We start from the raw sequence: 12,264 nt of genomic DNA on the forward strand, positions 1-12,264 counted from the left end.
TTATTGGACAGCATAGCTCGAATGCCTACTTTCCAATTCTCTGGGAGTAGGACTGTACGTTTTCCAGGGAAACTGTACAGTCCCTTGCTCAGCAAATGTGCATCCTGAATGGGCTTTAGTTTTTCACGTCTTCGATCCTTTCACAGATAACGGAACGCCTTAATCTAAAGCACAGGAGGGATCACACGCATCGTTATGGAACTGTAGTTTCCGTAACTTTCCATGAGTTTCATTCCGGTTTTACATTCCTTTTTTTATAGAACAGATTTACTAAGATAAAATTCACATTGAAAATGTAGAATCAGGGGCACCCGGGTGGCTCTGTCGGTTAAGCGTCCGACTTCGGCTCAGGTCATGATCTCACAGCGTGTGAGTTCGAGCCCCGCGTCGGGCTCTGTGCTGACAGCTCGGAGCCTGGGGCCTGCTTCGGATTCTGTGTCTCCCTCCCTCTCTGCCCCTCCCCTACTCATGCTCTATCTCTCTCTGTCTCTCAAAAATCAATACACGTTAAAAAAATTTTTTTAATAAAAAAAATAAATAAAGTATAGAATCAGGGGTCCTTCCTAGCCATTCAGTGGCCCGAGCAGGGGAAGCTGTGGACCAGTCCTCAGCGACAGGCTGACTGCTCAGTCTCCAGTGGTAAAGTGCCAAACAGGCAGAGAGGGCACCTGCCCGCCTCAGGCCAGTGTGACCTCAGGAGCCGGAGCAGCCCGTTCACCCTGAAATTCCTCTTTGGTCACAGCCCCTCCAGCCTGCTCTTCCCTTACAATGTCTTCAGGCCTCCGTAGAAGTGGAAATCAGGCACAAGTTCCCACAGCCACCCATGCGCAGAACCTTCCAGGCCGGCGTCCCCCCCGAGTGAGCTCCCTTGGCGTTGCATGGGATGGTGACCGGTCCACACGGCGCAGAGGAGAGTTGGGGCTGCACAGAGCGACGGGAAGCAGGTTAACATGAGATGCCTCCCTGGGAGGCTGGTAGTCAGCCCTGGGGTCCGTAACCACCACCCGTAACCGCCTGGATCTGCTTCCGGAGGGTTCCAGGAGCGAAGCGGCCAGCTGCAGCACAGCTTGCTGGCCAGGGATTCCCGGGTGAGAGGGATGCTGACATCAGCCGGGTTTTCAATGGCCACAATGGCACGAGCTGCCAGCAGAAGCTTCTCCCGGTTCTCCTCAGGTTCATGACGTAGACGCCACCACTCCTCCTTCTGTGGAGGTGCTGTTCCACCTGGAAGTCAAGGTTGGTGCTGCCTAGGTGGGTTCCTGCTGCAAGGAATTCAAGGACATCCTCCTCCTCTGCCTGCAGGACGTCAAGGTCCCGGACGCCGCGAGTCTCCCCGTAAGATATCACAGGGATGCGGAACGATGACGGACGGATCCCTCCCTGGGTAGCTCGGAAGAAAGCAAGCGTCTTACGTTTTAAGATTCAGTTTGGTGTGTAGAGGGCTGGTGGAGGCTTCCGAACGAACGCGGGAATGACCCTTGGGCTGTGCCCTGGAAACAGCAGGGGGCTGGATGTGACAATGGCTGGGGGCCACCCAGGGCTCCGGAGGCCCATCCCACACAGCCAGACGTCACCCTCGGGGAAGTCCACGCAGCAAGACCGCATATCCAAATCAGGAAGACGTGTGAATCCCCCGACAGTACCCGACTCGAGCTCTGGGTGAGACGAGGCCCCCAGCTCGGGCCTCGCCGGCATCTGAGCAAACCCCCTGGAGTGTCCCCAAGCCGCGGCTCTAACAGCCCTCGCAAGACCCGCTCACGGGTTCAGGTCTCATCCGGATACCCTTGTAGCCACTGCAGCAAAAATCTTCAACCCTCCCATGCAGGGAAGACACGCGTTTTCCCAAAATTCCCTTCGAGACCCCCCACCCCACCCCCCGCCCCCCCCCCCCCCCACCGTTTCAAAACACATGGGTTCTCTGAACTCAGGACTGCGTTTGGAAACCCGCTCTTTCCTTGATTCCTCCTCTTCCAGAAACTTTTTCTTGCAGAGAAGGCTGGAGAGCAAGGGCCACTGCTACTTTGCAATTCAAATGAGGTTTTATTTTAAGTGTCTTAGCTGAACATTAGTAGGGAACCTGTTTGTTGAGATGTTAACGTTGAGTTAGAAGGGATTCAAGCCTCATGCCTGGCTTTTCTGATACTGAGGACCCACTCAGGCACCAGAGGGCGGGGTGGTAAGGGCAGTGCGCCCCTAGGCGGCCCGGCTTGGGCTCTGGCTGGGGTCCCTGACCTGGGGCAGGTGGCGTGGGGGTGGAGCCAGGCACCCAGAGAGGCTGAGGGAGCTGGTGGAGAAGAGGGGGGCGGCAGGCAGGTGGGGAGGACACAGGGCAAGAGAGCTGGGGCAAGGGCCTCCAACCTGCCGCGCAAATCAGGGCAACGGGTCCAACCCTTCCTGTGCGTCAGAATCACCAGCCAGCTCCCATCCTGAGACTCCAGTCCGGCTGGCCTGCATACAGCCTGGGCATCAGTGTTTTACAGAGACTCAGGTTGGGGACGGCAGGTTGGGGGTGGACGAGTGCGACGTGGCGGGGCAGGGGAAGCTCCGGGAAGTCGCTCTCTGCTCATTGTTCCCACTCAATCCCCAGGGACCCTTATGTGGCTGCGCCTGGCCCCTGGCTCAGCTCACCTCACGGAGCAGAGTGGGTCCAGGCGGCCCTGGCCCAGACAAGCGCTACCACGCGGAGCCCAGGGAACGCCCTTCTCATTAGGACAAGTCACTGAGGTCCCTGCAGGGCACTGGGTGTCCGGACCCAGTCATTAGTAACAAGAAGTCTACACTAGGGTGCTGGGTAAACACTCCTAACGTGTTCTGCAAGGCTGGCTTCCTGTCGGTAAAAGAACCTGAGAGTTACCAGGGGAAACGTGCTTTTTTAGAGGCGTGCTAAAATAACCCCGACTGCCCAGCCTCCAGAGTGCTACGGCGGAGGGCATCAGAGAAGCCGAGGGCCTTCCCTTGGGAGCTGGTCGCGAGTTACCTGGTTGTGTGGCCACACTGAAGCCCCACCTCTCCCAGCCCCCCTCTCCAGCCAGGGTGGTCCTGCGAACGAGGAGAGACCCCCCTGCTGTCTGTTTCTGCGTGTCTCCCTTCCCAGACCCGTCACCACACCAGAGGGCGCCAGGAGGGCACCTGGCCTGAAGTCGGAAGCAGCCTCTTACAACGGCCTCCAGACGCCCACTGCCTCCTTGGAGTCTCCGGCTCCTCGAAAGGAGGCGCCTCTCCTGCGCAGGAGCAGCTGGGGCCCTCACTCGATGCCGCTAACCCTTCCTGTCCAGAAGCTGTCGTGTGTCCCAGCGAGCGGCGACTCTGCAAGGGGCTGTGTGACGGTCCCCAGGGGCGCCCGCTTGTGACCCCCAGGACAGGTGCCGATGCTCCGTTGGAAGTTTCACAGGCGACCGACTTCCTGCGTTAGAAACCTTATTCTTTCGGTCTTTGCTCTCCCTCCACAAAGAGGACACGGTGGGGGGGACTCGATGACGCGTGGACTTCTGGCCACAACACCGATGAAGGCTGCATTCATCCAGGGTGTGTCTGGCACCCGCTGCTTTAAGCCCATCTCGTGCACAGGCTGGGTGAGTCCCCAGACTGGCGTGGCTACGGGCCTCACGGCCGAGGCGAAGGACAGAGAGGCTTGTCCCGGACTGCGGAGTCTCAAGCGTCCTCGACTTTTAAACAGGCTTGGGCAGGGTGAACTTGAGTCGCGCGCCTTTTCACGGTGTAACGTGAAAAGGGTTACCCACACTGTGCGATGGGCTCTTTCACCTAGAAGGGCATCTCGAACACCTCCCCGTGATTCTTCCCGGACTTGGGAATGCAGAGTCCCAGGCCACGAGCCCACGCGGCCGGCCTGGCGCAGGAATGTCTCGGAGGTAAGCGGCCGTAACCAACCCACAGCCTTTCAAATCACAGAGCGGGCTCTACGGACCATTTGTGGGAAAGGACCTTTGAAAAACACTTACACTTTCTCTCTGAATTTCTTCGGGAAGTTGAAGGTCTTTGGCTGTGAGAAATACCCAGCTCGACCTGAACTGTATGTTCCTGATGTGTTTACTTCCGAGTCCTTCTATGACCTTCTTGGCGTCCTCCTTCAACCTGGGGGGAGAAGGGAGGGCGTGTGAAGGTCGCATGTGGAGACACCAGAGGGTCACCCCTCTTTGTCCTGGGAAAGGGGCTTCTAAAGCAATCTACCTCCTCCTGATGTAAACAGCGGGAGGATATCGGATTTCTAAACACGTGACAGCATCAGGGACTCCTTAAGACCAGTGTGGGACGCACAGTTTTAACTCTCGATTCTCAAAAGCCCTGTGTCTTGGGGTGCAGTCACGTCCTCGCATCCAGCCAACGTAACCATTGGGCTCTGCTGTCCCTCCTGTTTCCTGACCACAAAATAAGCAGACAGAAGTTGCTGAAAGATGAAAGCAAAGGTCAGAATGGTCCCTTTCATTTTCACAAAGGTCAGTATCAAAAAAGAAAACAAAAAATGGAAAACAAGGCCAACCATCGTAAAAGCGTGCAAATTTCGAGTAAGCAGAGGAAGGAAGGCAGCAAGGAAAGGAAAAAAACAAAACAAAACAATGAGCTCAGAGTTTCCCCGAGGGAGCGAAGTCGGAATTTTTCCACGTGTGCACCAGATAACTTCAGTCTGGTAAGATACTCTATTAAAAATAAGGGCTGAGGTCACATAAAGCTGGGAATGCTGGGTTCGGGAACCACCTTGGAAACGCAGCGCACAGAAGCACTTGGAGGTCCTTGGAAGTCTGGCAGCGAAGGTGCACGCGTTTACCCAGAATTGCGAGAAACGCGGAGCCGGATGGACCTCTCCCTACGGAAAGTACTGTGCGTGTGTGGGTGTGTCTTTTTCATTCTATTGGTGCTCCTACAGAGAATTTTCTCAACTCCCTTTCCTATTTCTGTAAGTCCAGCCCTGGGTTTAAGCTTTTTTGGGCCAAGTGTTAGCTTTCCTGTGCTAGTTGTGGTCAGTGGTGGCTCGGTCTTGCTACCTGGAAAGATCCTTTAGCTTCTAGTACTGACTTACTCGCCTGGCTACTCACGGGTTTTTTAGGAACACAGGCTGCTTTGTCAGAGGCTCCTTAAGAAAGCATCCTGCCCTTTGGATTTGTGTTCTTTCCTACAGGATGCTCTTCAGGGGCCCTGTTGCTGGCCTGGCGCTCTCTGCCAGCTGGCTTCCCCCCTGCTGCTGCGACAAATCTGTACACGCTCACCTGCTGGCTCCATCATCGTGGGTCACCATGAAAATCAACGACTTTGACGGTGCGCTCTGAATAAAGTTTATCATCTGTCCGGAGTTATCTGTTGGGTCAAGGCAAATCAATCAGTTTTAGGGTCTTCCCGGTCCACTGGCCCCGGACGCTGAGCCTCCTCTGCTCTTAGCTGCTGTGTTTGCTCGGAATCTTCCGGTTCCTGGAGCTCCTCCCACGACCACGTGAATGGTACTCCTGGTCCACGAGTGAGCGGCCCGCTGGGCTCCACGGAGCAACCAGCAGAGGTGAGGGGCACGGGTGGCTCCTTAAGATTCTATGACTCGACCTTGAGACCGCAGCACATGTGGCCCGTTCTCTGCAATGACTAATGAAGCCCTGACCCGAGAGGAACCATCTGACAGCAGAGTGGCCCCAGGACACTCATATGCAGAATGGGGGTGAGAAATCAGATGTGCTGACCAGACAGGGCATGGTAGGTCTTGCGGGAAGAACAGGAAGGGCTAATCTCAAGCCCCCGTGGTTTCACCATGGGGGCTTGTCATTTACAGTGACGCTTCCGTTACTTACAGAGTAAAAATGCATAGCGCCCAACAGGTGCATCCAGCCATCTCTTAATTTCTCTGTTGTCCTTATAAAGACTTGTTTTTAATAAGCTTCACTGTTCAATAAAAATATAAGGGGCTGCTATATCCTGACTGACCACTGCGGTCAAGTCCAGTGCATCCCAGGGATGTGTGTGCCTAGCCCAGCGGGACACCATGAACAGGATAGGGATAATGATGCTGTTCAGGGATGGAGGCTAATCACATTATTTTACACATATCTGATTTTAAAAGAATGTTTTCTCTTTCCCATTATCTGATGAAGGAACAGAAGAAAAGATCCAGGACAAGCGTGATCAGAGAAGACATTTTCTAGACAACACCTTCAAACTTCACCATATGAATCCAGTTAGAGACAAGGAGGGCTTGTGTAAGAGTGTTCTAGAATATTCACATGAGCTTCTGGAACGTTTTTAGTAGACAAAATAAGAATGTTTGACATTTTTATCTGTGTTTTCTTTTTAATCTTAATGTTTAGAATTCATTTTAATTTTCATAGGAAGAGTTTTCTTACCTCCTTCAAACATATCAAAATACTGTGTTGCCGTCACTTTCCCAGTCATATCTAAAAATAAAAAGAAACAGTTTTTAAAAGAAAGTTCACTGGACCCCGGGATGCATTTGTGGCACCACGGTGCTCAAAACGACACATTCCTCTTTCCAGGAAGCATGGCTGCTGTGGGCAGGTCAGGTCATGGCTGAACAGCTGTTCTAGAACTTTCCTCCTGTCTGCTTTCAGTTAGGTGGACCCTACCCTTTCCTGCCACACCCACCTCTCCCACACAAACACTGGGGTACCCACCTCAGCCCTCTCTGCTTCATATTTTAATTTCCCAGCTGGATTCCCAGAGCGGGCACATTTTCTCTGGTTCCCACAGCCCCGCGATCAGGGGACCGCGTGCTCAGCTTGCTGTCAGGCACAGGACACACACAAAACCCATTCCCCAAGTCTGCAACAGTTCTCACGGTCATGGGCCCCCAGTGGCAATCGTGACAGGATGTCTTTCCCAGCTCTACGAGGATGCCAAGCTCGGCTTCCCCTGAGGCCCAAGTGGCATTTTCTCACAGAGGTGGGGACTGGCTGCTGGTGCCACCCTCTGCAGGGCTCGTAGGAATCCAAGAGCAACGCCAGACCGGTCTGTGCCCCCACAGCATGCTTAGCTGGTTTTAACCCTGCCTTCTGTGGGCCCTTTTTATTTTTTTTGGTTTTTAAAAGCCTATTTATATTTGACTTTTTAAAAAAGTTTATTTATTTTTAGCAAACTCTACACCCAACATGGAGCTCGAACTCACGACCCTGAGGTCAAGAGTTGCACACTCCTCTGACTGAGCCAGCCAGGAGCCCCCCCCCATTTTTTTTTTGTAGAAACCACAAATAATCTGGACAGTGAGGCATTATAAAAATAACCCAATAATTTAAAAACGCATTCAGATATAAGCCTAGACTAGATCGTGTGCAAAAATCATAAAAAACCCAAGGTATCTTTGAAAACCCAATCATGGGAGCTTTTAGAGAAGTTTGAAAGAAAACATTTAATAACTCACAGTTGACAATGGCAATATTTATTCCTCTTCCAACATTTCCAGTCTTTTCTCCTATAAGCCTGAAATATAAATAAGGGTCAGTCAGAGTCCCTTTCTTATTAAGCAATGAGTAGCCCTCCCTGTTCCATAAAATCTTCTCTCGACAGAGACACTGCCATTGGTGCTTACCATCCCGTCACAGATCCGCACCGGCCTTGGCCCAGCGCCCTTGAAAGTCACCCCCATACTCGCTCCGCACATACCCACCTCCAAGTTTCCACAGACTCGGTCCCTCAGAAAACCTGGAAACTGCCTTTCATCTTACAATCCAGACAAATGGCCAGGAAGAGGAAAATCAAGTATTTGTGTAGCGCAGACTCTTGACAAATATTGTTTCACTGAATCCTCGACCATCTCACCACCATCCATTTTTCCATCTTACAGCTATGAAGTCCTAAGAGGTGGGTCAGTTGGAAATGGACCTAACTCAAGGCTGGTACCCACGTATACACCCTCTGTCCTCGTACTGACGGAGGCTTTGCTTGACTCTTGATGACCCTTTTATCCAGCCACAAAACGGAACCCAGCTTACCTCCTCAAAGAAATGCCTTAGATCACGTCACTTAATTTTCACTTTTAAATGGGAGAATAGGAAATGTCAACTTCAAATGAATTGTGCCCTAAAACCAGTAAGAAGACTGACCTTCCTGGAGATGGTATCTATTACTGAAGATCCTGGAAGTGTGTGTGTGTGTGTGTGTGTGTGTGTGTGTGTGTGTGTGTGTGTGCATATACCCTCTGTCAAGTTTTATAATCAGCGATACAGTCACAAAAAGAAGCTGGAAGTTTCCCTCCTTTTCCCATGCTTGGGAGCAGTGAATATGGCACTATAATATGTTGCTCTTGACATGTTTACCAAAACTCTCCTGGGGGCTTTCCAGGCTAAGTCCTTTTAGGAGGCAGAGCTTTTTGACAATTTTTGAGAATATTCTATAGTATCTTGAAAAAGAAAGAGAAACTTCCATTTGTGATCATGGAAAGTGGGGTCACCTGAACCTAACGTCTCAGAGAGAAAAATTTAAAAATGGGACTTGAAGAGTGTATCTACTTGACTGTACTGGAGACCTAACAAGGAAGTGAAGAGTTCCAAAGCCAGGACGTGGGAGAACACTAAGTTTCAAGCAGGTGAGCTCAGCATGTAAATCTACTTTGCCTCAGGAGCATTTGCTAATTCCAGAAAAAGGGTCAAAAAAGAAGAGTAGCACTTTTGACAATCATGTGAGGCTAGTGGGACAGAAGTTGGAAGTTGGGCCCACCAAACGGAAGGTCATGTCAAATCCTTCATCTTCTTTGGGTTGGGATCAAAAACAGATGACTCTTAAAAACAAGAATGAACCAGAAATAGATCAGAACTTGAATAGCTGCCTCCAAATTTTAAGTCAACTGGGTGACCCCCGCCCCCACCAAGTCTCAATCCTTAGCACTTATTCAGATCATTCTATTCTGCTAATGGTTCCAAGTCCTTGGTATAAGCAAACACAAATCCCCAGAAGAATATATCATCTAATGCCTTAATTAAGAAAAAATCACCACAACTTCTCAAACGCATGGTCTGTCACACTATCAAATGTCACCTGGCACATAAGGAGAGATGCCAACGTAAACAAGTGTCGATGAGACAGGAGAAAATAATAGAGAATAGTGACGATGTGTGAGGGTTCCAAACAGATTGCCCAACAGACTTTACGATAAAGAAGATAATAAATGAAACAATATAGATATTATAGATAATATAGATATAATATAGATATAGATAATATAATATAGATATAGATATAATATAGACAATAAATGAAATTTTTGAACTGGAAACTACAAAAACTGACATGAAGATTAGAAGAAGAGTAAAATGAAGCTCTAAAACTAAAATTGCTTAACAATCGGTAGTTAACAGAGGGGTTTAACAGCAGATTAGGCACAGAAGAACCGGTGAACTGAATGACAGTTCAGAGGAAAAGAGCTCTGTCTACAAGGAAAACCAGAGAGATACAAGGATGGAAAATACAAAATAGACTGAAGGCTATAGAGAATATAATAAATAATAAGATCTGACATATGTTTCGTTAGGAGTCTCATAGGAACAGAAGGTTAATGGAGAAGAAGATGCAACGTCCGAGAATTTGTTAGATGTATGAAAGCCTTCAATTCACACATATTTAAGAAGCACAATGAGGGGCGCCTGGGTGGCTCAGTCGGTTGAGCATCCAACTTCGGCTCAGGTCATGATCTCGCAGTCTGTGAGTTCAAGCCCACGCCGGGCTCTATACTGATGGCTCAGAGCCTGGAGCCTGTTTCAGATTCTGTGTCTCCCTCTCTCTCTGCCCCTTCCCCACTCATGTTCTATCTCTCTCTGTCTCAAAAATAAATAAAAGTTAAAAAAAATTAAAAAAAAAGAAGCACAATGAACACCAAAGAGAATACAGCAATAATAACAGACACAGCAGGGTATAAGTGCTGAAAACCAAAGACAAGGAAAAATCATACAGATAATAGGAGAGGGAAAAGAAGGCTGTTACTTTCACAGGATTAGCAATTCAGTTGTTAGCTGACTCTCATGAGAAACAATGGAAGCCGGAAGACAATGGAATGGTATCTGGATGGGTTTGAAACACAACCTGGAACAAACATCTTTCAACAATGAAGATGAAATAAAGATACTTCAACATACACTGAGACAGTTCCCCACCACCAGAAAACACAGAAGCTTTTGTTCTGTATCTTTTGTTGTAATAAACCTTATCTATAAGTATTAGCTGTTACTGAGTCTTACTAGTCCCCCTAGAATATCACTGAAGTTGAGGGTAGCTGTGCGACCCCCTAAAACAATATCCAACTGAAGTATATGCACATGTGCACAAGGAGATGTGTAATTATATTACACATTTGATGTCCCAGTGGACCTATTTCAGCCTGTTTTCAATTCTAGAATTTCTTTTGTTTTTCTTTGGATTGTATTTCATTTTTGAATATGCAATACATTTATGCGGTTCAAAAAATCACCGTTATGTGCACAAAATAAAATTACACCCAAAGAAATCTTCCCTACATCCTCCACTTTGTTCTCCTCATCCCCTGTTCTCATTTCCATTAATTTTTCTTAGTTTCTGATTTACTCTTCCAGTGTGTTTTTATGTCAAAAATAAGCAAATTGCATGTGTATGATTAATATATGTTTACGCCTGTGTTTTACATATAGGTATATATACACGTATGAGTACACTTATGTGTGAGTGTATTTACGTAGATGTGTGTATTCCTTATCATATTCTTTTATAACCAACCAGTAAATGTGTTGCTCTGAGTTCTGTGAGCCATTCTAGCAAATAACGAAACCCAAGGAGGAGGTCACGGGAACTCGGATTTATAGCCAGTCAGTCAGAAGCATAGTAACAATCTGGGACTTGTGATTGCATCTGAAGTGTGGGGGGAGAGAGTCTTGTGAGACTAAGCCCTTAAGCTGTGGAGTCTGAGGCCATCTTCGAGTAGACAGGGTCAGAATCGAGTTGAATCATAGACCACCCAGCTGGGGTGGCAGATAATTGCTTGATGTTGGGAAAAACCCACCACACATTGGGTACGGATGCACTCAGAGTATCGGTTGTAGTGTAAGGAAAAGCAATGGGGTTTTTCTTTATGCACCAAAATAATGGGGCTTCTTGAGAAAAAACAGATAACTTGAGTAGCTCTGTAATAACTCACTCAAACAACTTAAAACCACGGGAACAGCCAACGAGGCTTAGGCACACCGCTCAAGGCTTCACTGGGGAACTGCACCAAATCCTTAAAGAAATAATACCAATTTTGTACAAACTCTCTCAGAATATTGAAAAGGAGAGAATACTCACCAATATACTCCACCCTGATACCAAAACCAGAAAAAAAAATAAGAAGAAAACCATAGACCAGTATCTCTCATGAATGCATATACAAAAATTTTTAACAGAATTTTAGCCAATTGAACCCAACAATATAGAAAAAGGATGATATATCACAAGCAAGTGGGACTCACCTCAGAAATGCAAGGTTGGCTTAATATTCAAAAATGTAATTTGCCATATTAGCAGACTAAAAAAGACAAACTATATAATCACTTCAAGAGATGCAGAAGGGACACTGGCTGGCTCAGTTGGCTGAGCGTCCGACTTCGGCTCAGGTCACCGTCTCACAGTCTGTGGGTTCGAGCCCTGCATCGGGCTCTGTGCTGACAGCTCGGAGCCTAGAGCCTGCTTTGGATTCTGTGTCTCCCTCTCCCTCTGCCCCTCCCCTGCTCATGCTCTGTCTCTGTCTCATAAACAAACATTAAAAAAATTAAAAAATTAATTAAAATTAATTAATTTAATTAAAAAATTAAACATTAAAAAAATAGAGGTGCCTGGGTGGCTCCATCGGTTAAGCGTCCAACTTCAGCTCAGGTCATGATCTCACGGTCTGTGAGTTTGAGCCCCATGTCAGGCTCTGTGCCGACCGCTAGGAGCCTGGAGCCTGCTTTGGATTCTGTGTCTCCCTCTCTCTCTGCCCCTCCCCCACTCGTGCTTGGTCTCTCTCTCTCTCTCTCTCTCTTTCAAAAATAAACATTAAAAAAAGAGAGATGCAGAAAAAAACATGTGACAAAATCTAGTATCCATCACTGATTAAAAACTCTCAGAAATCTTGAGGTGGAAGGAATTTCCTCAACTGATAAAGGGTTTCTATGAAAAATCCCTAATTAACATCATATTTAATGATGAACGATGGAATGCATTTCCTCTACAACAAGGAAAAAGGCAATGATGTCTACTCTCAGCATTTCTATCCAGCATTGTAGTGGAGGTTTTATCCAGTGTAATCAGGCAAGAAAAAGAAAGCAAAAGTATGCA

At 48.1% G+C, this 12,264-nt stretch overlaps 1 protein-coding gene across 2 annotated transcripts in view; it reads right to left on the reverse strand.

The window, feature by feature from the left end:
* FAM3B (FAM3 metabolism regulating signaling molecule B) overlaps positions 1–12,264 on the reverse strand; it is a 41,489-nt gene that overhangs the window by 935 nt on the left and 28,290 nt on the right. For both annotated transcript variants that reach the window (XM_019420394.2, XM_019420393.2), the window contains 4 exons: positions 7,370–7,428; positions 6,339–6,389; positions 5,223–5,310; positions 3,960–4,092 (listed from right to left, as the gene is read on the reverse strand). In XM_019420394.2, coding sequence (XP_019275939.2) covers positions 3,960–4,092; positions 5,223–5,310; positions 6,339–6,389; positions 7,370–7,428 — 331 coding nt within the window. The remainder of the gene's footprint in view (positions 1–3,959; positions 4,093–5,222; positions 5,311–6,338; positions 6,390–7,369; positions 7,429–12,264) is intronic.

This window comes from Panthera pardus, unplaced genomic scaffold, assembly GCF_024362965.1.
Source record: "Panthera pardus isolate Hobbes unplaced genomic scaffold, ASM2436296v1 HiC_scaffold_16, whole genome shotgun sequence".
NCBI lineage: Eukaryota > Metazoa > Chordata > Mammalia > Carnivora > Felidae > Panthera > Panthera pardus.